The 25,303-nt window shown below is 42.6% G+C and overlaps 2 protein-coding genes across 3 annotated transcripts; one reads left to right on the top strand and one right to left on the bottom strand.

The window, feature by feature from the left end:
• Window positions 1-977: 977 nt before the first annotated feature.
• Window positions 978-25,179, bottom strand: LOC135335055 (uncharacterized). Of its 2 annotated transcripts, none has more exons than XM_064530450.1 (44): window positions 25,072-25,179; window positions 24,619-24,993; window positions 24,386-24,565; window positions 24,151-24,339; window positions 23,514-23,630; window positions 22,826-22,951; window positions 22,530-22,736; window positions 17,206-17,325; window positions 16,575-16,700; window positions 16,300-16,521; window positions 16,072-16,191; window positions 15,844-15,969; window positions 15,580-15,789; window positions 15,394-15,510; window positions 15,046-15,171; window positions 14,814-14,993; window positions 14,560-14,766; window positions 14,190-14,513; window positions 13,936-14,142; window positions 13,676-13,879; window positions 8,440-8,556; window positions 8,208-8,333; window positions 7,935-8,156; window positions 7,711-7,884; window positions 6,971-7,243; window positions 6,613-6,924; window positions 6,226-6,564; window positions 5,863-6,168; window positions 5,469-5,592; window positions 4,690-4,904; window positions 4,527-4,630; window positions 4,370-4,457; window positions 4,248-4,324; window positions 4,160-4,196; window positions 4,014-4,108; window positions 3,769-3,897; window positions 3,211-3,510; window positions 2,865-3,053; window positions 2,573-2,672; window positions 2,423-2,493; window positions 2,127-2,261; window positions 1,623-1,909; window positions 1,390-1,525; window positions 978-1,197 (listed from the first exon to the last, which is right to left on the bottom strand). In XM_064530450.1, exons 1-44 carry the CDS (start codon window positions 25,163-25,165, stop codon window positions 1,114-1,116), a joined length of 7,617 nt encoding a protein of 2,538 aa, XP_064386520.1. In that variant the 5' UTR covers window positions 25,166-25,179; the 3' UTR covers window positions 978-1,113. The 2 variants fall into 2 exon arrangements, with proteins under 2 accessions (XP_064386520.1, XP_064386521.1); XM_064530451.1 differs by having other exon boundaries at window positions 5,469-5,574.
• On the top strand, window positions 8,613-13,640 carry LOC135335067 (uncharacterized). Its single transcript, XM_064530470.1, has one exon. It carries the CDS (start codon window positions 8,990-8,992, stop codon window positions 13,406-13,408), a length of 4,419 nt encoding a protein of 1,472 aa, XP_064386540.1. The 5' UTR covers window positions 8,613-8,989; the 3' UTR covers window positions 13,409-13,640.
• Window positions 25,180-25,303: the final 124 nt, after the last annotated feature.

Genomic DNA, 25,303 nt, shown 5'->3' with positions numbered 1-25,303 from the left:
GAACAGTATGAGCACATGAGGGAAGTATTTGCCAAAAGGCAATGTCAGAGTATTGCATGTATTTCAGTTTAATGTTGAACAATGAACACACTGCATGCTTTGAGAGACGTAATTTTCAAAACTAAAATAATCCATCAACTTTTTTACTGCACATACACATAATTATAAACACCCTCATCTGTGTGGTGGTGGTGTCTGGTCTGACCCCTCCCACTCTCTGAGGGTCGTCCTTTCTCAGAGGGGGTGGTCTATTCACACCATGCTCCCTCAGCTCCTGGGATATCTGCTGGTATAGTCGAACCTGGAGGTTGGAAACAATGAAAGTTTTTCTAAGCAAAGGCACACATAAATGTTTTTTCTGAAGACAATGTACATCATGTGATGCAGCAAAGACAACACACAACATCTGCTCTTGTAAGTTTAATTGTTAAGCTACGTAATTATATCCATGTTAGATATTAACATTGCATGTTCACGATAAGTGAGCAGTATGATGGTATAGACATTAAACATTTTATTAAAGAATTAGAGGTCCCAAGCGATTCGTAACAACTTCACCAGTTCACATTCGAATTCATTGCTAAGCAAAATATTTTAGCTGCAAAACACACTTCTCATAATAAAAATGATAGGCCCTACCACAAGTATATATAATATGCAAATTTAAATTGTCTAAATCATAGCTTTATTAGTATTAACCAGATCGACATAATTATACAGGTACACGGTACCTACCCACCCCCTCTCCCACTCACTCATTGCGATAGGTGTGTAACATGGTGTAGGTGGCGTAGAGTCCCTAGTCCTCCTCCACTCCACTAGAGTCAGCCTCAATACGCTCAATAACGAGCATTGATCTCATCGTTGTGGTAACCACACTCCTGGAGGTGAGGAGAATTGGTAACAATGAATAACACATTAGGGTTGGTATAATTATAACATCCACACTGAGTTTCTCACCCCAGCAAGTGCAATAATTCAGTTCATGTATCATAAAATTCAGTGGTAAACACAAACACAGTTTTGCTATTGGTATAATCTGAGTCTGTACTACACTCTACAAGCAGCAATAATATCTAAAATCAAATGTTCTGTGTGAGTTACTGTTATTATTTAAACCAGTTCTTTGAAATTGGCATAAGTTTCAAAACTGTCCACATAGTCAGCCAGTGCCTCGTGACAGAAAGCATACATCTCCTGCACAGTGGGTGGATGTAGGATAATACAAAGTAAATGAATGTACAAAGCACACAGGTACTTTTAGTTTACTTTCAAAATAAACAGAGTAGCTAAACATTAATTGGATCTATACAGCATATAGAATGGAGAATAGAACAGTAGAATGTATATAGCTTTCAATGGACTTGTGTAATAGACTTGTAAACTTACAGGACTGCTAACGAGCCCCTCCCTCTGTTTGCGAGCAAACTTGATAAACTGGAACACATCGACCACACCCTCAATCTTGAGTCGCTCCAGTTGAGCATGCAGGGTGATAAACACTCCAGTGCGACCAATCCCATTGCTGTGTGGGTAAGGGGGGGAGGTAGTAAGGGATTCATATATGTTTACTTAAGTAGTGCATACACCACACACACACACACACACACATGCACACTCACTTGCACATGACCACAATGGGCTTATTGCCTGAGGCCATCTGAACAGCATTCACTTCCTGCACAATGTCCAGTACAGCGGCAGGGCTCTGTGGGGGGTCCTTCTCGGTCCAGCGGGTGAAGTGAAATTGTGTAACCACAGAGGGGGGCTCATCAGAGGCTGCCATGGCAACAGATAGTTTCCTGACAACGTAGTTACCATAAGCGTCGAATGTCTGCTGAGTGACAGTGAAGTCACCATAAGTGCCTGCCTCTCCTTGGAACTTGGGCCAGTAGCGATGGCACACCTTCTGTTGAAGAAGATATTCAAATAGCGAAGATACAGTAAGTGTACAATATAAGCTATAGAAGGCTAGGAGATGTATACTGTATTCACTTTAACAGTGATACTAAAAGGTTTTGTGTTGGCTGCGTTCCTTCTCAACTAGTTTTATAGTTCATATCGCTCTCTACATAAGCAGTGTGAAAGCAACTAAAGGCACACACCACATGCACACAGTGTGTTACCTGCTCCTCCTCCATGAGGGTACAGAGCATGACGATACAGCTGCACTCATTCTCCACCACCATCCTCCACAAGTCTCCAGTGGTGTGCTCTAGGGGACCTTGAGTGGCTATGTACCCTCGCCTCTGTTGGTAGCCCTGAACAAGAGTAGTATAGATTATTGTTGGGAGAAACACTTCACAATTGAAAGAGTAAAAGTCGGTAGAGAAATACATTGCATTGGTAGCCCTGGAAAAAGCAACGTAAACAGCTAGTGCAAATTGTGATATGAGTGCGTGAAATACATTATCTTCCTCACATGAATGTAGCTGGCATTGATGTAGTTAGAACCAGAAGGTAAGAACTGAAGCTTGACTCGATGCATCTCATCTGAAAAGGAAAAGTTTGACTACAATGCTGCATAATGTTTGAGGCACACTGTGTGCAAGTGGAGTTGATTTTAGCTTACTTGGCAGAATCTGAGAGTATCTGTTCTTGTCTTCATTCTCCTCATTCTGAGAGCTGTAGTAGTCCTCTGTCCCGTCAAGCCCAGAACACTCACTCAAAATCTGTGAGTAATAATACCATGCAGTAGTTTAAATTGACTCCAAAATGTATCCGCAACGATATTAATGCCATTCAATCATAAAATACACAGGCTTGAGCATAGCAATAATACACAAAGTGATATCTCAAGAATGGGGTAAATCATAATAATTATAATATTGGGGCAAGAACAACAAATGAATATTATAGCCTACCTTGAACTGTCGCTGGAAGCCAGTGGGTGTGTCCTCCTCTACCCAAGACTGAGCCATGTCTACCTCCTCATCAGCAGCAGCTGGTTCTTTGAGCTGGTTAACGGTTGTCATGAGAGCATGTGCTGGTATCTCTGTCTCCCCACACACTATGAGCTCCTTGAGGGCATCATGCAGGAAGATGTACTGGGACTGAGGAAGAGGGGGTGCTATAATGACTGACTGGCCACAGAAATTTTGTTTTGAAACCAAAACTTATTTATCACACACAGGCAACAAATGCCATGCAAAATTACGTATACTTCACTGTTCTTTATACTATAATTATAGAGACCACTTCCTAGCATACCAGAGTTTGTACGAGGAGCACCCTCTGTTTCCGAATATGAGTAACACAATCGTAGATATGTATCATCCCGTCCTGCTCCATACGATCTAACATTGTATCCAAGACAATGAACGTTCCTGTTCGTCCGACACCAGCGCTGCAGTGTACGAGGAGTGGGCGGGGATCATCCTGGGGGTGTGTCTTACGAACAGCACGAGTGAAGTAGATGAGGGACATGCCACTGGAGGGGACACCGTGGTCTGGCCAGGAGGTGTAGTGGAACAGGGTCACCTCAAACACAGGGGACGAGCCAAGGGTGGGCTATAGGGGGTGGGGTTTACAGTACGTATAAATAGTTGTTTGGAAATGTGTATAAGAGTAGTGGTACATGATTGTGACAATGTTATAATTCACATTCACACAATGGCTTCACTTCACTAAATTCGTGGGCGTTTGTGTACACAATTACTTATCAACTTTGTATGCTGCTTCATCATTTATCAACAGCTATAAGGCTTCACTTTGAAAATTTGTGGGCGTTTGTGTACACAGTACATTCCAAACTGTAAACAAACTGACTTGATCGACTTTCATTCTCCTGACAGTGAAGTCGGGGAAGGCCACCATACTGGTCAGAGAGACCACGATACCACAGCCCATCTCAAGAGGTTGGTTGTCCTTCAGGGGCCAGTAACACTCACACTTTTTCTACAAGGATAAAATTAATATTGGGAATTACAATAAGTTGTAGCAAAAATATTAGAAGCAAAACTTCCAACTAGACAATAATATGTGATAACAATTTGAATTGTGAAGTAGCTCACCCTCTCCTCAAAACATCTGGTGAGCATGACAATTGTTCGCAGTTTGTTCTCCATAATCATCTTCCAGAAATCTTCCAGCGTATTGGGCAGAGGACCTGAGTTTGGGGCAATGATACACTGTGAATGTGTATGAGCGATGTGCTCACCTTGAGCAGCAATGTACTTGGTGTTGGTCATATAGCCCTGCAAATGCATGTCATGAAGAATGAGTTATGCTGATGATTATCGACTCACATTGACATAGCTGGCATTGATGTAGTCTGATCCTCTGATGTCCTTCACAGGCCTCAACTTAACACGGTTGAAATCATCTGTATACAGAATAAGCACAAGTTGACATTAATTTGTGTACTCACAAGGGAAGACGTTTCCGAATCTGTTCTTGGTTGTATTATAAGGCAGCTTTGACTCGTTGTTGGGAGAGTGGGGCTCCTTGCTGATGGACTGAGATGAACAAATTAGACACAAATGTGAACAGTGATAAAGATTGTTCGACTATGCACACATACTCACCGTGTACTCAGTCTCGAAGAGCTTGTCTGTGTCCTCGTGCATTGTGTCCACATGAGCAGGGAAGTCAGTGGTGTAAAATGAACTGCTTGTACCAAGTGCAGATCCTGTGAAATAGTAGAAGAATTGCGTATATATCCTTAAGGGCACTTATTTTAAGGGATACCTTGCTGATTTCCTTCAACTTTTTTATCTGGTTCCTTACTGAAGGTAGTTACGCCCACATACATACTTGCATCAGGGGTCAACGTGTCGATGTGGTCGTCCAGGGGTATGTCCAATGGGGTCAGGGGGTCAACTTTTACAGTGAAAGGAGATTTACGCTTAACTCTCCCTCCAAACGCAAGGCTAGAGAAAGTGTGCTTTCCAGATCTACGAGCTCTGAAATCATGGTACATTCATTAATGCGAAGAAGATTTGGTATTTAGCTAAGTATTGTGTCTTGTTGCATTTTGAGTGGGCAGATCAAAGGAAACACTGTGCCAATATCTGCCATATGGCACAGGTCACGCCTAGAACTGTGGCACTATCTAGATACTGGCATAGTATGGCTGAGGTTACCTAAAGCCCACCCTCCACCCAGTAACCTGAAACGGTCCCTTTTATAGTATAACACTGTCAACAGATTCAGTGGTAGGCAAAAAACGTTTTTCATGCGTCTGGGTGCATTCCACAGCCACCACAAGTAGTTGAAACTAGTTGTCCTATAAAAGGAGTGATGTGTACACCGAAAGGAATGCAACAAATCAGTTGTTACACAGCTCACTCCTGCGCACATTGGATATATTGGCTCAGTAGTGCCTTTGCCCTCGAGGCCTGCGGCCCTCGGGCCTAAGTCACTACTGAGCCAATATATCCCATGTGGCACTCGTGCATGTGTCACAACTATAACTTAATTACAGAGAAAAGACTTAATTCACATAAATGTCTTTGACTTAATCATACCTGAGAGCAATGAGAATAACTGCTCCAATGATCAGAATAGCAACCACCAAAATGACAATCGCAGCAGCTATCCCTCCAACCATGGCAGTGCTACTAGAACTTGGTTCTGTGGGTAGAGTAGGGCCTGAAAAATAAGGCCATGTAAAGTAGAGGTATAGATCATGTCAGTTCCATGTTAAAGCTGGTTACACATGTGTCTCACATTACCAAGAATCATTAAGAGCATTTATAGTAATACTACCCTCTGCGCTACATTGGAAGCACATAACATCTGTCTTAACTCCTCACTTGCACTACTACACATCCAGATTTATTATACAATTATATCGCACGTTATTTCAAGAACATCATCTGCAAAATAAAAGCAAATGCCAAAGTATTATCATCAGCTCACCTTGCTCCACATGCACACAGAGGGTGTGGCTGGTTCCCCTGGCGTCCTGAGCCTTGCAACAATACTCTCCAGCTGGAAGGGAACTGTTCCCTACTCGAGTGAGTGCCAGGTGTCCTCCCTCTTGTGTTGCAATAGCCAGTGTGCTGATGTTAGTAATCTTGGTGCTATTAGGGAAAGTCCATCCATGTTGGTAGTCATCGAATGTATCTGTCTTGTCAGAGTGACACTGTATGACACGTACATCCCTCGCTAGTACAGAGGTTGTATTATGGTCAAGTGCACTGCCGTTGAACATCAGAAACACACCTGAAGAGAATATAGAACGTGTTAGCTTTTTATCGTGCTATGAAAACAGCAACTCACCAGCAACAGATAACGTGTCTTCATATATACTGCTATTACTTTGAATAAACCTGCTAGCTGAACTAATTGTTCCATTGCAAGTTACTCTCTGGTCATTTGAACTTAAATCATTCAGGGTCCAACTTCTCTCAATGGTATTGGTTGTACTATTCACCACGAATACTTCAGTGGTTGTATTCAGATAGCTATAAACCTCACGAGACCAAGTCAAGCTCAAACTGACAGGAGTATCAATGCTTTGAGGTATAGACACTTGACATGTAAATGTTACCTCACCGAGGTTAGCAAACAAGGCTAAACTAGGTGGAGATCTTGAGATTGTCACTGTTGGTGCTGGTACTGTAAAACAGCATTTACAAAGTTACAAGTTATGGATGTCTGGCTTACTTTGAGTAATTAAATCGAAATCGCTGATGTTTGAAGAAAGGGGTTGAGAGTAAACGGTAGTATTGAGGTTACCCTGACAACGGTATCTACCAGCATCTGATGTTTTCAGTGGAGAGAAATTGAGAGCAGCTTCATTAGGAGTTGACGAGATGATTCTTTCAGTCCCCATAGCAACCTTCAGCCATTGGGCAGTTGGTGTGCGAGTTAGTCCAGGCAACTTAGAAACAGAACAAGTCACAATATACATCTTTCCAATTAGTGGAATTGAAGGGACAGATTTTCTGATACTAGCGATAATTGGTTGTTGGGGAACTGTGGGATAGTGTTAAATAATATCCATACGCAATTATAGACTTACCTTCAATGGAAATGGTAACTATATTAAAGGCAATGTCTGAAGAGTTTGTTCTTCCTGTCAAATTGGCCTCACATTTGAAGGTGTTCCCATAGATGCTGTCAGACACAAGAGAGATGTTATAAGTCAAGATGGTTGATGATTGCTGAGTTTCATGAAGAGGTTGGTTATCTTGGAGCAACATTATTGAGTCAGCAGGAGAGTCAGTGGTGCAGGTGATGATAACAGAACCTCCAATTAAGATGGGCACGCCAGTGATACCACTAATAGTGACACCTGTGTTGTTAGTATCATGAATCAGGTAAACAAATTGGGAACAAGGAAATTGAACAAAGAAATGAGAAGCAAGAACAAAATGAGAAATAAAACAAATGAAGCTAGCTAGCTAGCCATTTAGAGTTTGATGTCAGTGTGATGAGAGTTAATCAGTATACTAAAAAGGAAAGCACAGAGTTTATCAAAACTGAGCCCTATTCAAGCTGTACCTCTGGGAGCTATACCAATGGGGATGGTGATACTCTCTCTTGTGCCAGGTGAGGAGAGCTAGGGTCCAAATGTGGAGAAGACTTCGCTATAATCCGTTACTAAACTTACTGCTTACTTTATACCAGTTTCATTACTTCTATGCATCTTATATTCATAAAACTAATTATGTATTCTTGTGCTTCTGTTCCTATTTCTCATTTCTTGGTTCTCTCAATTTTATGCACCAACCCTAACTAGTGTGTAATATGTGCTTGTACCTCTGCATTCTGGCGGTCTGCTCCAGGTTGCATTAGCCTGACAAGTACTTGTAGCAATCCCAAAGAGTGCATAGCCATCATTACAGCTGTAGGTCACTGTCCCATTGAATGTTGTGATTCTTGATATCCCAAGAGATCCATTGGTAATAGACGGAGGAGTCTCACAGTCCACAGCTGTGTGTACATTATCATGTGATACGACCAATTGCAATAATAGAACATACGTGAACATTGAGGAGCAGTTCCATCCCACTCTCCCACTGTGCTTCTCCCATCACCAGTACAGCTTCTCTCAATATCTCCACTTGCTAGACTATATCCACCGTTGCATTGATACGTAGCTGTTGTTCCAAAGTCAAAAGGTGGAGTTGTGTCGCCACTGGAGTAGACAATCATCCCGTTGACAGCAATATTACTTGGGACAGCAGATTCAGAACAGGTGATTCCTGTGAGAATGCAACTAGACAATGCACACATAATAGCATATCATTTTATACCAGAACAGGATGCTCCTTCACTGTCCAGCACATATCCTGCCTCACATCCACAGGTGAACGATCCCTCAGTGTTGGTACACACTTGGTGGCAGACGTCGGGTACAGTACACTCGTCAACATCATCACCTGTATAGATACATCGAGCTATTGGAGGCCCCAAACGCAAGCGAATTATAAGCATGCTGCTCCTGATATAAATATAAACGATAGTCCTCATAAGATAGTAAGTTACATTCTCTTCCATCAGCAGCAAGTCGATATCCTGTGTTGCAGTCACAGGTGTATGATCCAGGAGTGTTGGTGCAGATCTGATCACAGCCATGAGCAGTACCAGAGCATTCATTAATGTCTACACATGTGTGTGTAGCTGAATTAGCTGCAAACAACAGACACAACAGTTGTATAGTACTGTGGCGTACTCCTAGTAGCCACTAACCACAAACACTCAATCTGTGGTCAAGTTGAACTATGTGCTGACTAGAAATATCTTAGTTGTTCTAGAGTATTCTTACACTAAGCAATTCTGGACTATTCTATGTATTGTTCTGGTTTGTTCTAGAACTGTTTTTGTTTTGTATTTAAAACAGTTCAGTTTTGTGTCTAAGTTGTGTTATTCGTGCGTGTTCTTTATTGTTCAAGACAGCTATTAAAAGTCAATTCTCCTATAGTCAAGAGTACTACGTTACAGTTGGTGGCAGCGGTGGGATTCTCAATTGTCCTGACTCTACTCGACAAGCCCGAGATAGCCGTGTGAAAGACTTTAGTGTGACTGGTACTGGCATATGACTGAGCAAGGTGGGAGTAGGACAAGAGCTGGGACAGTATTTAGAACCACGATGGAAGAAGAACACCAAGATGTGCAGACGAATGGAGGGGGAGGGTTCGAAGCCCAGGTTAATCCCCAAGCAATGTTAATGATGCTCCAGGAGCAGCAGAGGATGATGGCGGAGCAGCATCAAGCTCAGCAAAGAGTTCTGCTAGAGATGTTACAAACTCAGCAGGAAGAGCAGCGTGCCTATCGCCAGGAGATGGAGGAGCTGCGACATCAAGAAGCTGTGAGGCACCGTGAAGAGACAAGGCATAAATTGCCTAAGCCTGTTTTCAAGAAATTAGAAGAGACTGACGATATCGAGAACTTTTTGGAGACATTTGAGCGGGTTGCCACCCAACATGATTGGCCGGATAATGCATGGGCTGTCCAGCTGGCGGGACTGTTGACCGGTAGAGCACAAGCTGCCTATGCTGCTCTAGATGCTACAGAAGCCCAGGATTACAAGAAAGTGAAGGAGGCAATCTTGCATCGGTATGACGTCAACCAAGAAACACATCGCAGAAGATTCAGGGAAGACCGGAAGAAGCCAGAAGAATCTTACAGAGAGTGGCTATGGCGCATCACAAACCACTTTGACAAGTGGTGCAAAGACTCAACAATGCCAATGAAGGAGCTTGTTGTCATGGAGCAGGCTCTCTGGGGAATGCCCGAAGGTCTAACTGTCTGGCTGAGAGAGAGACAGCCAAAGTCATTGGAGGAGCTGGCGAAACTTGCAGAGGACTACACTCTGGCCAGGAAGGGTAAAGACCAGCCCTTTGGTACAAGGAAGCCCCTATCCTCTCCAGGGACACCAGCCGTGGAAACTCAGGAAACAAGAGCACCACATAAAAGGAATGGATTTCGTACAGAGCCAAGAACCAAGGTCAATGCTGCCGGAGAAAAGCAATGCTTTCATTGTCACCAGTGGGGTCATCTAAAGTACAATTGCCCCAAGCGAAGCCTGTCACAAGGGAAAGCTGACTCCAAGCCTGCCTTCAATGGAAAAGCTTGTGAAGATGTGGCCTGGCCGAAAGGAACTGAGAAGTACCTCAAGTGGGGGAAAGTTGGAGGAAAGTCTGTTCAGATGCTTTTGGACTCTGGATGCAGTCGAACGATGGTGAGTGCCAACAGTGTGGATTCTTCCAAGATCAGTAAGGCAGAAACGGTGGCTGTTTTGTGCGTGCATGGAGATACGGTAGAGTATCCTACAGCAATGGTAGAGATCGCTTTAGGAGGCTATACCAGGAAAGCAAACGTTGCTGTTGCCCCTAGCCTACCGGTACCAGTACTCCTTGGAAGAGACCTCTACGATATCAGAAGTGGATGGAAGTCTTCAGATACCGGATACATGGTGGAGACTAGGTCTCAAAAGAAGATACGAGAATCGAAATCGATGGATGATCTGATGGATCTGGACGAACAAGCCGTATTGTCAGAGCTATTTGATCAATCGTTGGAGCTAGAAGTTCCAGAGGCAAACCTTGCCTCTGAAGAGCATGAAAATCTTAGGAGGGAGGACATGGCAGAAAATACCTCTACGTTAGAAGAGGAGATGAATACAGAACCAGTGTCCCCCTTAGATGCTTCGAAAGAACAAATTCAAGCATGGCAGGAAAGCGACGCAACGCTAGTAAAAGTTTGTGATTATGCAAGTTTCCAACCCGAAGATGGAACCGAAGGAGAGAATGTTTTCTTCTATAGGAAGGATGGACTGCTGTATCGTCACTGGCAACCGAGAAAACGAGGAAAAGACGGAGTGCAGGCAGTCGAGCAGTTGGTGCTACCGACTCAGTGCCGACAACTGGTATTACGACTGGCGCATGATGTGCCTACAGCTGGCCATCTAGGCGTCACTAAAACCCGAAACCGAGTACTCCAGAGATACTATTGGCCTGGTGTTTTCAAGGAGGTAACGGAGTATTGTACTACCTGTGAAGTTTGTCAAAGAAGTCGTGGAAGGAGGCCAGCTCGTGCTCCTCTGGTCTCAATGCCATTGATTCAGAAGCCTTTTTCAAGGATAGCAATGGATATTGTTGGGCCACTGCCAAGGACGCAACGAGGGAATCGGTATATCCTTACTATCTGTGACTATGCCACTCGATACCCTGAGGCAATTCCATTGCCAAGTGTGGAAGCTACACGTGTTGCACGAGAGCTACTTTTGCTCTTTACTCGAGTTGGAGTTCCTGAGGAGGTGCTGTCTGACCAAGGAACTAACTTTATGTCTTCATTGCTAGACGAGATGTACCAGGCTCTGCAGATCACCAGGATCCGAACAACTCCATACCACCCTCAAACCGACGGGCTGGTGGAGCGTTTTAACGCAACTTTGAAGTCAATGCTTCGGAAGTTTACGAGCCGGAACCAGAAAGATTGGGACGAGTACCTTCCATATCTGCTCTTTTCTTATAGAGAAGTCCCACAGGAGAGCACTGGATTCTCACCGTTTGAGCTGTTGTACGGGCATAGAGTGCGAGGACCACTCGACGTAATACGAGAGGGATGGACAGAGGAGAGGTCACCAGAGTTCCCAGTAATTGCTCATGTGGTCCAGATGCGAGATCGCTTGGAAGAAATGATGGAGATTGTGCAGGAGACTACAAGCAAAGCCCAGCAAAAGCAGAAGAGGTACTATGACAAGGGTACCAAAAAACGAGAGCTGAAGGCCGGTGATCAAGTCTTGGTTTTGCTACCCAAAGATGAGAATAAGCTCAAGTTGGAATGGGTTGGTCCCTATAAAGTACTTCGTGCTGTTACTCCAGTGGACTATGAAGTAGCCACACCAGGGCGGAGGCAGAAGAAGAAGATATACCACATCAACCTCTTGAAGCTGTGGAAGTGTCCAACGCAACCAGTCCCAAATCTGATGTCGATAATGGAGGAAGGGAACGAGTGTGACGAGGAAGAGTTGACCAACCTGAGTTTGTGGGAACCTGAAGAGACACTGTTCGATGTGACCGAGATCCAAACCCCTGGCTTAAATCCAGAAGAGCGAAAGCAACTGTTGTCACTGGTGCAAGAGTTTGACGCAGTGTGTGGTCCAGCCCCGGGAAGGACAACGATTGCAGAGCACGAGATATTTGTGGCGGACGAGACTCCAATACAACAGAGACCCTACCGTGTACCTTACTCAAGGAGGGAGGTAGTGAAAGAAGAGATCCACAAGATGCTGGAAGCCGATGTCATTCGACCTTCTACCAGTCCATGGGCTTCACCTATTGTAATGGTTGGCAAGAAAGACGGATCTGTGCGGTTTTGTGTGGATTATAGAAAGCTTAACAAAGTGGCTCGCTTTGACGCTTATCCTATGCCACGCATTGAGGAGCTACTTGACAACATTGGACCTGCTAGATACATCACCACCATGGACTTAGCGAAAGGTTATTGGCAAATACCCCTTGAGGAATCTTCTAAAGAGAAGTCAGCTTTTACAACACCGTTTGGCCTGTACGAGTTTCAAGTGATGCCTTTCGGGTTGCACAATGCTCCAGCCACTTTCCAGAGGACAATGAATCGAGTGCTGGAAGGATGCGAAGAATTTGCAGGTTGCTATATCGATGATCTGGTTGTGTACAGCAAATCCTGGGAAGAGCACCTACAACACTTGCAGGTGGTGTTAGAACGTCTGCAAGCTGCCAAGTTGACCCTGAAACCGAGAAAATGTCAGTTTGGACGACGGGAAGTTCGTTATTTGGGACATGTGATTGGTGGTGGCAAAGTTAGGCCCGATCCACAGAAGCTGCAAGCAGTAGCAGAGTATCCGCGTCCACAGACCAAGAAAGATGTACGAGCTTTCCTTGGACTAGTAGGATACTACCGGAAATTCACCCCCAACTTTGCGGATATTGCAGTGCCGTTAACGGACCTCACTCGAAAGAAGAAACCAGAAAAGGTTATCTGGACCGGTGAATGTGATCAGTCTTTCATAGCTTTGAAGGAGACTCTGTTGAAGCATCCTGTCTTAGAGGTATTCGATCCAAACAAACAGTTTCTGTTACAAACTGATGCATCAGAACGAGGCCTTGGGGCGGTTTTGAGTCAGCGAGATTCGGAAGGACAAGAAAACCCAATCGCATTTGCAAGTCGGAAGTTGCAGCCGAGGGAAAGGAATTACGCAACAATAGAAAAGGAGTGCTTGGCGGTTGTGTGGGCTCTTAAGATCTTCTATACATACCTTTATGGTCGGAAAATTGAAGTACAGACGGACCACCAACCTCTCGCCTGGTTACACAAGATGCAGAACGCGAATGCCCGATTGACGCGTTGGGCGCTGGCTATTCAGCCCTATCAACTGGAAATCACCCATCGTCGAGGAGTTTCGAATGGCAATGCTGATGGACTGTCACGAGCTGGCCCCCTTTTAGGAGGGAGGGATGTGGCGTACTCCTAGTAGCCACTAACCACAAACACTCAATCTGTGGTCAAGTTGAACTATGTGCTGACTAGAAATATCTTAGTTGTTCTAGAGTATTCTTACACTAAGCAATTCTGGACTATTCTATGTATTGTTCTGGTTTGTTCTAGAACTGTTTTTGTTTTGTATTTAAAACAGTTCAGTTTTGTGTCTAAGTTGTGTTATTCGTGCGTGTTCTTTATTGTTCAAGACAGCTATTAAAAGTCAATTCTCCTATAGTCAAGAGTACTACGTTACAAGTACCTGAACAAACTGGTGCAGTTCCACTCCACTGACCCACTGAACTGCTACCATCGCTAGTACAGGTCCTCTCACTTTCTCCACCTGTTATCTCATACCCAGTGTCACACTCATACGTAGCTGTTGTTCCATAGTCATAAGGTTCAGTCATGTCACTAGAGTAGACAATCATTCCGTTGTCAATAGTGAGAGCAGAGCAGGTGATTGCTGTGATTTTATGTAGTGACGTAATTACAGTACATTATTATGACTGTATATCTCACCAATACAAGATGGGGTTGTGCCACTAAATGTTCCCTGTTCAGTCTCACATGTTCTAGTTGAGGTACCATTAAGACTAAAACCAGGGGAACAGGAAAAGGTGGCCACAGTTCCATACACGTAACTGCCACCTTCTTCTGGACTAGAGTATGAGACGATCCCATTAGTGGGAGCCATCACCGAGTTAGAGGGGCATCGAATGGTGTTGGCTGTAGTAGTAACAGTAATACATGGACACAGTTTAGTGTTAACTTACCTATAAGATTAGCACAAATACTTGCCATTCTACCCAAGCTATCAGGTATTCTACAGCAGTAGTGTCCCAGTGGAGTCTGGGTATTACCTCGACGATAGAGTCTGAGTACTTGATAGCGTCTAGTCAAGGAAAAACCATTTCTATTCTCGGCAATTCTCTGTCCACTAGGAAACAGCCATTCACCTGAACCTTGTATACAACAGGTGGGTGAGTCAGTGTGACAGGTCAAGGCAGTGTCATCCGTTGATCCAATTTTGGTTACTAGAATGTTACTGTTGTTGGTAGTATAGGTTATTCCTTGACGCGACAAAAAGACTGATTGACCTGAATTATTGTGAATGAACAACAGTATGGACGGCACATTACAAACCTGCACAGATGGGAGCAGTTCCAGTCCACGCCCCCATGGTACTACTTCCATCACCAAAACAATTCCTCCCACCATCTCCTCTCCTCTCCTGTCCAGGAGGGCAAGTGACAGTGTACCTTGCATTTGTTCCAATTAAGTATGGGGAAGTGTTTGGAGAGTAAGATATTGAGCCATAGGGAGAGTCAGCAACAGGTGGACAGATGATGGCTATAAGACAAAGTAAATGAACAATACGGATTCTTTACACCATATACCATTGCAAGTAACAACATCTCCACTCCAGGTTCTGTTCGACTGACATATTCTCTCCTCTTCACCAAATCGAACATAACCAAAATTACAGTTGTGAGTGGCTGTGGTTCCTTCCAGTCTTGGAGAAGAGGTTGGGCCATAGGTCACTCTTCCATTGGTGAGGGTGATGTCATCACAGAGAGCTAGAAATTACATGATAGGTTTGGATACATATTTAAAAGTATACCAGTGTACCAGAACATGATGCTCTGTCACTGTCCAGCACATATCCTGCCTCACATCCACAGATGAATGATCCCTCAGTGTTGGTACACACTTGGTGGCAGATGTTGGGTACAACACACTCATCAATATCATCACCTGTGTAGGCAGAAATAGTACTACCATAGTGCTAGATAAGCAAACATAATTGCTCTGAAAACATTATGCTTACTACTATCCATACCTCGACTAAATGCTGATTAATTGTGCGATACAAAAACATATAACATTATAGCCACTCGTATAAAACAATAGCATTAGTTAGTACAGTATTGGTGACCTCTAACCCTATGGAAGAGTTAATACAAGATTTAAACTAACATCCTCTTCCATCAGCAGCAAGTTGATGTCCTGAGTTGCAGGCACAGGTGTATGATTCAGGAGTGTTGGTGCAGATATGATCACAGCCATGAGCAGTACCAGAGCATTCATCAATGTCTACACACGTGTGTGTGTGTGTATAAGATCTCTCAATTAGCTGAGAGAAATACTCCGCAAATACAATACCTGAACAAACTGGTGCAGTTCCACTCCACTGATCCACTGTACTCGTGCCATCACCAGTGCATGTCCTCACACTGTCTCCACTGGCTAGACTATATCCATCGTTGCATTGATACGTAGCTGTTGTTCCATAGTTAAAAGGTGGAGTTGTGCTGCCACTGGAGTAGACAATCATTCCATTGCCAGCAATAGCAGATTCAGAGCAGGTGATTCCTGTGAGAATGCAACTAGATGAAATGCACACAATATAACACAGTATACGTATACCAGAACAAGTTGCTCCTTCACTGTCCAGCACATATCCTGCCTCACATCCACAGGTGAACGATCCCTCAGTGTTGATACACACTTGGTGGCAGTTGTTGGATCCAGTACACTCATCAATATCATAACCTGTATAGGCAGACATGCAGCTAATGATTACCCAAAATATCTTAGCACATAATCGTGAGTAATAATGTCATTAACCCTCATAATGAAGCTGAATAAACTTACACCCTCTTCCATCAGCAGCAGGTCGATATCCTGAGTTACAGGCACATGTGTATGATCCAGGAGTGTTGGTGCAGATATTATGATCACAGCTATGAGTATCACCAGAGCATTCATCAATGTCTACACACACGTGTGTGTATGTGTTGTGTGGCATGTGTGTGTGTGTGTGTGTGTGTGTATATGATCTCTCAATTAGCTGGGAGAAATAGTCTGCCGCAAATACAATACCTGAACAAACTGGTGCAGTACCATTCCACTCTCCCACTGTACTCGTACCATCACCAGTGCATGTCCTCACACTGTCTCCACTTGCTAGACTATATCCATCGTTGCATTGATACGTAGCTGTTGTTCCATAGTCAAAAGGTGGAGTTGTGCTGCCACTGGAGTAGACAAACATCCCATTGCCAGCGATATCACTGCGGACAGCAGATTCAGAGCAGGTGATTCCTGTGAGAACATAACTAGATGAAATGCACACAATAAACACAATATACGTATACCAGAACAAGTTGCTCCTTCACTGTCTAGCACATATCCTGCCTCACATCCACAAGTGAACGATCCCTCAGTGTTGGTACACACTTGCTGGCAGTTGTTGGATCCAGTACACTCATTAATATCATCACCTGTATAGGCAGACATACAGCTAATGATTACCCAAAATATCTTAGCACATAATTGTGAGTAATAATGTCATTAACATAGGTGCCAACCTACAAAGAAAATTTCCGGGACAAAAAATTAGGAGGAGACAGATTTATTATTAACAGTTGCTTTCTGCGCATGCTCAGTATGATCATCCTGGAGGGCCCCACCCACAAAAACTGCAAAACAGTGCAGCAGCCCCACCTCTATTTTCTAACCAATATTTTGATCGTAGCGATAGACGGACAGCATAGTACAAAAACTGAATTCTGTTCATGATTTAAGCTTTCAAGCCATAGCTTCAGTAGTTTTTGAGCTTCTTTGGACTGTATTATCTCAGCTCGGGAGCAGCAACCTTGAAAATCCGGGACATTTCAGGTAAATATATAGCAATTTTCGGACAGGACACAGGACAAAGCCTCCAAATCTGGGACAGTTGGCACCTATGCATTAACTCATAATGAAGAGAAACCTGAATAAACTTACATCCTCTTCCATCAGCAGCAAGTCGATATCCTGAGTTGCAGGCACAGGTGTATGATCCAGGAGTGTTGGTGCAGATATTATGATCACAGCCGTGAGTATCACCAGAGCATTCATCAATGTCTACACATGCATGGGTGTGTGTGTATAAGATCTCTCAATTAGCTGGGAAGAATATAGTCTGCCGCATTGTCAATAAATACAATACCTGCATGAACAAACTATACGATCTTGGGATATAAACACTCTGACTGCCGCATATATATAATTATACTAGGCAATAAAGACGCAAAAGTATATGAAGACGGAGGAGGTTTACAGTCCACAGCTGTGGTGTGTACATTTTCATACATGGACATTGAGGAGAGTAATTCCATTTATTATTTACTAAATAGGTAAAGTCATGGGCATGAGGTATCTATGTGGTTAGGGGAAATTATTAGTAATTTCGTAATTCCCAGGGATTATATGACTGAGGATACAATGTTTCTATCTAGTTATCCAATGGGATCCAAATCAGTTTGACCATGTGCATTCGGTACCTATGCAGCTATGTTTTGTTGCAGAGTGGTTCCTGCAGAAGTAGAAGCTAGAGTACAATCAGAGTTCATTCCAATGAAGGCACAGGTCCGGCCAAAGCGAATGTTTTTCAGTAGAGAAGCAGAAATCACCATGTCAGACAGAACTGGTAATTTTCAAAACTGACAGCAACAACTTGCTGCTTGTATATACCCTAAGAGACAGGGCTAAGTACAGCCAATAAAAAGAAAAGTGGGATCAGCTGAGGGCCGAGGTACACTATATATATATCAAAGACGTGACTATACAAACCATTGATGGCAGTAACTCAGGCAGCTTACATGTTCTTTCAGGTGTGCCCCAAGGGTCGGTTTTGGGTCCACTATTGTTTATTACGTACATAAACCAAGTCACAGATGTTTATTCTCAAGCCAGTAAGCTTAATATGTTTGCTGATGACATGGCCTTGTACAGAGTTATTACATCTTCTAATGACTACGTAGATCTCCAAAATGACATTATAGAAGTCTTGAACACCAGAATTCAATCTTGGCAAGTGTAAGTTTATGTCTGTTTCTAAGAAAACATTGCGCTCATTGAAGGCCCCAACTCTACTTTTAAATGGCTATATGTACCGCAGCAGGTTTTTAACTACAAGTATACCTAGGAATACCACGTCGGCTGACTTGAGCTGGCACACTCATATCAATACCATCTGCAATAAAACAAGGAAGTTACTCCTACATCGCCGGTTCTCAGGTAATTCTTCTCCAGCAACACTATTAAAGTTGTATACATCCTTTGTGAGACCACATCTGGAATACGCTTCCTCTGTGTGGAACCCATTTCACATTTGATCTTACCAGCTTCATACACCCAAGTTCTGTTGAGTCATCCTGGAAAGAGTGGAAGAATGTATTCATGACTACTATGAGAAATTGTATTCCCACAGCAGAAATCGTAACCCGAAAGAATCTTCCTTGGCTAACGAAAAATATAATAAGAGATATCAAAAAGAGAAACTATTACTACAGACTTGCCAGAAAATACAACAAACCCTCTGATTTTGCAACCTACAAACAGATCAGAAATAAGGTTGTGACCACTCTCAGACGGAGTAAGCAAGATTTTTTTAGCACCCTCAAGCCTCAGTCAAAAAAATTTTGGACAGCTCTGAAATACCTGAGAAAATCAGATAGCTCTATCCCATGTCTTGTAGTAAATGGCTGCAAAATCGAACAGGATGAAGAAAAGGCCCAGGTCCTTAACAAACAGTTTTATGCAAATTTCAACCATTCACTTCCTCCTCTTGACCCAAATTCCTTTAAACAACCAACAAGAGACTTACCTGAGAACTTACGCTGCACAGAAGATGAAGTATTCAACCTGTTATCAAATCTAGACACCACAAAAGCAAATGGTCCTGATGGAATCTCCGCCAAAATGCTAAAGGCTACTGCTGAAACGATCACCCCAAGTATAACAATGCTTTTCAATATATCGATAAAAAACTGTGAACTGCCATACGACTGGAAATTGGCTCATGTCACTCCAATACCCAAATCAAACGACAAGTCTGATCCCTTAAACTATCGCCCTATATCGCTACTCTCCATTCTTGTAAAGCTCCTGGAAAAACATATGTATAGTAAAATCTTAGAACAGCTAAAAGATATATCTTTCCTCTCAAATAAACAATGGGGTTTCAATAAAGGAAAATCCACCACAGGTGTGCTGCTTACGGCAGTGCACAATTGGCACAAACTGCTTGAAGATGGTCAGAGTGTATGTGCAGTCTTTTTTGATTTCAAAAAAGGATTTGACAAGGTTCCTCACTTGATATTGATGAGTAAGCTAACCAATCTGAACCTAGATCCCCACCTGGTATCTTGGGTAGCAAGCTACCTCAGGAATAGATCACAATATGTCATAATAAATGGAAAGTCATCAAATATCTCGGAGGTTGTGTCAGGAGTTCCCCAGGGTTCGGTGCTGGGACCTCTTCTTTTCCTAATCTATATAAATGACATCGATCTACATCAAAATGAAGGAAGTCTCTTGCTCTATGCTGATGATCTTCTTCTTTACCATCCTATTCAATCTCCTGAAGATTATATAAAATTGCAAGGAGATATTGATCAACTCCAAGCATGGTCTGAAAGAAATGTACTCTTGTTTAACCAAAGCAAGTGTAAATACATGACTATATCAAGAAAATTCAGCCCACCACTTCCCAACATGTGTCTCAATATCAGTGGACGTCCCCTACTTAAAGTTGACCACTACAAGTACCTTGGCGTGTGGATCTCTCACGACCTCTCATGGTCAAAACACATAGAAGAAATGTGCAGAAATGCCTGCAAGCAGGTTGGTATAATTTACCGACAGTTCTATGGCCACTCGTCACTAGAATGTTTAAGACAACTCTACATCTCCCTTGTGAGATCAAAACTGGAATATGCTGCCCCTGTTTGGGATCCACACCAAAAAACAAATTCTCACAAAATAGAAAAAGTACAAAAGTTTGCCCTTAAAATCTGCACAAAACTTTGGAATATGGACTACGACTCCCTATTAGATACTGTGGACCTACCGTCCCTTTCTACAAGAAGATTGTACCTGAAGCTATCATACCTTTACCAGGTAATAAATGGTAACTTTAAATTCCCTGATCCACCACTGGAAAGAAGAGTATGCCCTCTCAATCTAAGAAGCACAAAAAATATACAGTTTGAAAGACCAATTTGCAGAACAAATGCATATGCGAACTCTTTTTTCCCAAAAGCAATATCTGTGTGGAATGAATTACCACTGGAGCTGCAGGAAAGTACATCGATTTTGTCATTTAAGAGAAATGTACTCTGTCACTTGCATTAGTATAATATTAGTCTTTATTTTTAATTTGTACTCGCTATTGTAAGTAATATATACAGGGCACACATTAGGTTAGCGTAATATGTTACTAGTGTATCCATGCATTTTGCAGAATTATTATAAAAAAAAAAAAAAAAGTCGGAAATCAACAATCTAGAAAAAGTTCAGAGATTCGCTATGAGAGTCTGTTTGAAGAAATGGAATTTTAGAAGTGAGGTTAGTACTTGATATAAGACTCACAAATATAGCTGAATCAGAATAAGCTTGTTAGCCACAAGGAATTTGCTTTAGTAGACTGTGCTGTTCATTTAAGACATATTTGTATTCTATTCTCACTTAGTTGACATGTTGTAAGTATTAAAATGTATTATAGGACACACTTCACCCTAGCTTTATAGCTATTTATTGTATCCTAGCATTAATTGCTGAACCTTTAATAAAATAAAATAAATTAAAGCACCGCACCGCGAGTGCTGATGCCTCGGTGGAGATGTCAAAGCCACATAACATAATAGTGTGTTTTGGGTGTGCACTAAACAATGGTTAATGGCAGCAGAAGGGCTGAGGTGCTTGGGTGTGGATGGGTCAGGTAATGGACTGCGCATGCGCAGTGCAGTTGCCAACCACGTGCAGTATCAGTTTACCTTGGTTGAGAAGCGTTCTGAGTAGCTGTTTCTTTCCCTCCGCCCTCCCCTTTCCACCTGCTTCTAGGGGTGGTGAGGAGGCCGCTTTAGTTTCACACCACGAGCTCGGGCTGGGGCACAGCCGGCTCGATTAAAGAGGTTTAATAAGTTATTAGGGACCCGCTCAGGGGGGGGGGTGCTCTCCTCAGCCAGGGCACTCCTTCTGTTCGGGGGTGGCCTTATTGTACTGGGCCCAAATTGTTGGTTTATACGGTTATAATTATTAGGTGGCTCTCCTCTGCCCTTCAGTCTGACATTAAGCTTATATAATTTTATACACACATTATATCATGATGAATATGTTTATTTTGCTGCATGCAAAGCCAGAATCCAGGAATCACAGGGAAACTCAAAGAGTGGGTAATGATCGACCATGATTGTTATTAAAAACGATCGATGCCAAAAAGTCAAGTCTAAAACGATTGGTTGCATCAGCAGAGCCTTGCAGCTCTCTTCTCACTCTTGCAGCTACCGTTCTAGTGCAAAGCTAACTACTAAGTTGAGTAGCAACACTCGGACTCCGTAGACAAGTTTTGCTACGCACTCTTCTGAAAAGGCATTCCAAGTAAGCAAAACTAGGCATAACCCGAGAACGAAGCATTATTTTGCAAATCCACGAATTGAAATCCAAGAAAACATGACTAGAAGCCTATAGAAACTCTTACTTGGACTTCATTGATCCTTGAGCAGCTGTAGCAGTCTACACAGGACAGACACACAAACACACTAGTCTACTGTATACCTCGCTTGCGCATGCGCACCGAGTTATAAAAATAGATAACTGATTGAAGACAAGACTTGGTACTAGCTGAGTAGCTGTGGACCTGTCATAAAAATAGATAACTGATTGAAGACAAGACTTGGTACTAGCTGAGTAGCTGTAGACCTAGAGCACAGTTGATGCTACAATCTGTACATGTATAATATTTCTTTTACAATGTATCCATTGTGCCATTAATTCAATAAAAGTGTTTCGTAGGGAACTATGAGCTACGGTAGATTGCTTAGGACACAAATTATGTAATGTTGTTAGTTGTTAGCCAAAAAGTGGGATCAGTCAGGCGGATCTAGAATAACAAGTAAGGTGCAGAAAAATAAAATAAATATACGCACACGATTTTTGAGGCCACTCCCACTTTCGCGCCATTTCCGGTTGCATGGGTGTGGTTTGAAGTAAAACTGTACTTCTACTCTGCTAGTCCGCACTGCAGCAGTGCTAGTTATTGCTAGTCATAAGCTCTATATACCAACCTGCACAGACGGGAGCAGTCTCAGTCCATGCTCCCACAGTAGTTTGTCCATCTCCCAAGCAAATCCTCACACCATCTCCTCCACTCCTCTCCTGTCCAGGAGGGCATACAACAGTGTACATTGCTTGTGTTCCAATTAAGTATGGGGAAGTGTTTGGAGAGTAGGTTATTGGGCCATAGGGAGAGTCAAGAGGTAGACAAATGATGGCTATACAGGATAAAAAGTGAAAACATCACAGAGAGCTATAGCAAATGATACGTTAGGTTTGGAGATTTTATAAGTATTTTTAAGTATACCAGAACAGGTTACTCTGTCTCTGTCCAGCACATATCCTCCCTCACATCCACAAATGAATGATCCCTCAGTGTTGATACACACTTGGTGGCAGATGTTGGATCCAGTACACTCATCAATATCATCACCTGTATATGAGGCGACTCAAAGTTTAGCATACAAACTAGATGCATATATATATATGCTACCATACCTGTCACAGGTAATACCAAACTCCAATAGACCGTACACAAAAGGCATTCCTCCAGACCTACGTCACAGATACTAGCTGTTGTACCCGTAACTAGCAGAAAAGGCAATGAATAAATTTAGTAACTATGTTATTCATTGCCTTTCCTACTGGCAGTTGTAAATTAGTGATAATCATCACTATGTTATTCATTGCAAATTTGAATTCACAGTTGTGACGTAGTTTGGAAGAAACGCCTACTACAGTTTTAAGTGGAGTTGCGTACTCTTCCTAATGAACTCTTAATACCATAATTATAGCGGGTAATTTTCAAATTTTAGTATGAACTGCCCATTTAAATATTTCGGATTTTAAATTCGTACAGCTCAGGATAGTTACGGTGAAGGTCGTATTGCGGTAGAATAATTCTTATTTTTAATTTTCATATGATACTCAATATACGAACATTTCCACCATACCATTACCTGCTACCGTATAGTCGTTACAAGATATAAACTTACACCGTCTTCCATTATCAGCAAGTTCATATCCTAAGTTACAGGTACAGGTGTATGATCCAGGAGTGTTGGTGCAGATATGATCACAGTCATGATCAGTACCAGAGCATTCATCAATGTCTACACAGTGTATGTGTGTAGTGTCTCAATTACATGTATAGCTGAGGAAAATTTACATTCCATTGCAAACCTTAATAGTGAACCAAGAATGGTTTCTAGTCAATCACACATTATCATACACATCAAAACTAACATTATAATTGGATAACGAAAAAAGCTACTCACAAAAGTTAATTTTGAGCAGATGGTACAGAGAGATTGAGTTTTCTACTAGTTCAGGAGTGGGCATAGCCTATTATTTGCCCTTCGTGCCCATAATTTTTAATGCCTTCCATCAGAAATAAGCCCCTACACGCTAATAATTATGTAAGATCACAATGACCCTTTCAATGTTGTAGAATTACTCCCTTTGGAGTGCAAATACAATTTTGGAAGTTTATGCAAATTGCACTATAGCACTATTGTTGGGCGGGTTGAGGTGGAAACTAACAATTAAAACAAAAGATAGAGAATGGGGTTAATTTTTTTAGTGTGGTATTAAGTAGTCTTCCGCTCTTCTTTTGGGAAGACATTGACACACCTTCGCAGATTGGTGACGATTCGCTCCAAGTTGGCGTGCTATTATCACTCAACTGACAAGTTATCATCACTGGTTCTCCCACAATTCGGTATCCTACAATGCAGCTGTAAGTAGCGCTAGTACCAACTCGTCTGCTGTCATCACTGTACAAAATGTCTCCATTATCCAGAGCGAGAACAGGACAAACCACTGGGAAAGGATTATAACAATGGAATCGGATTGCATGTAGACTCACCTTCACAAGTTGGACCATCAACGCCACTCCACACTCCATCACTCCCACAAGTCCTGGTGGTGTCTCCAATGAGACTGTAGCTAGTATTACAGGTGTAGGTGGCCACAGTGTTCAGACCCAGTGTTGAGTCCTTGTATGAGACTATTCCATTGTTCAGGGCAGGGAGAGACAGGCACACAACTGGAATAAAAGTTTGGATGGAATATAAGAGTGAGAATATTCCAACAACTCACCCAGTTTGGCACAGAAGGTCATATCTTCTCCATTAGTTGGTATAATACAACAATAGAAACCAGTTGGATCCAACGGAGGGGGGGTAAACTCATCTCTACGAACCAGTTGAATGGATTGAACATTTCTCAATGACACAAACGGTTGAAATACTGAATTAGATCCTGATCCACCAGGAACACGATCTCGATTTGGATAGCGCCAATCTCCAATTCCTCTTGTCATATTTGTCTCACTGGGTGTACAACAGGCCACTAGGTCAGTGTGACAGATGAGAGGGGGATTAAGATCAATGTCATTATCATCTCCAATGCTAGTGATGAGGATCTCAGTGTTATTCATAATGAAGGTGGTGGTCCCCAAAGACAGGTACATTCCTGCATACAAGCATACAACATAATTATAATTATAATACACTGACTTGGTTGCAGAGCTCATGAAAGCTTTAAACATACCAGCAGGTGAGCCCTGTCCACACACTAATAGGAGCTGAGCAGCTCCAGTTAAAAGGACCAGCCAAGAGACACAGTCACCTTGTAACTTCTTCATGCTTCTTAGCTCATACATGCTCCAAATTTATTTAAATAATAGTCTGTGATGACAACAGGAAGTATGACAGAATGCACATCAAAAGTGTACATGCAACCACATAGAATAGCCTCTACATAAAAATAATACACAGGTTCT

Source organism: Halichondria panicea, chromosome 4 (genome assembly GCF_963675165.1).
Source record: "Halichondria panicea chromosome 4, odHalPani1.1, whole genome shotgun sequence".
NCBI classification, from domain to species: Eukaryota; Metazoa; Porifera; class Demospongiae; order Suberitida; family Halichondriidae; genus Halichondria; species Halichondria panicea.
The sequence above is the reverse complement of the archived record's forward strand: the minus strand, read 5'-3'. Positions and strand labels throughout refer to the sequence as shown.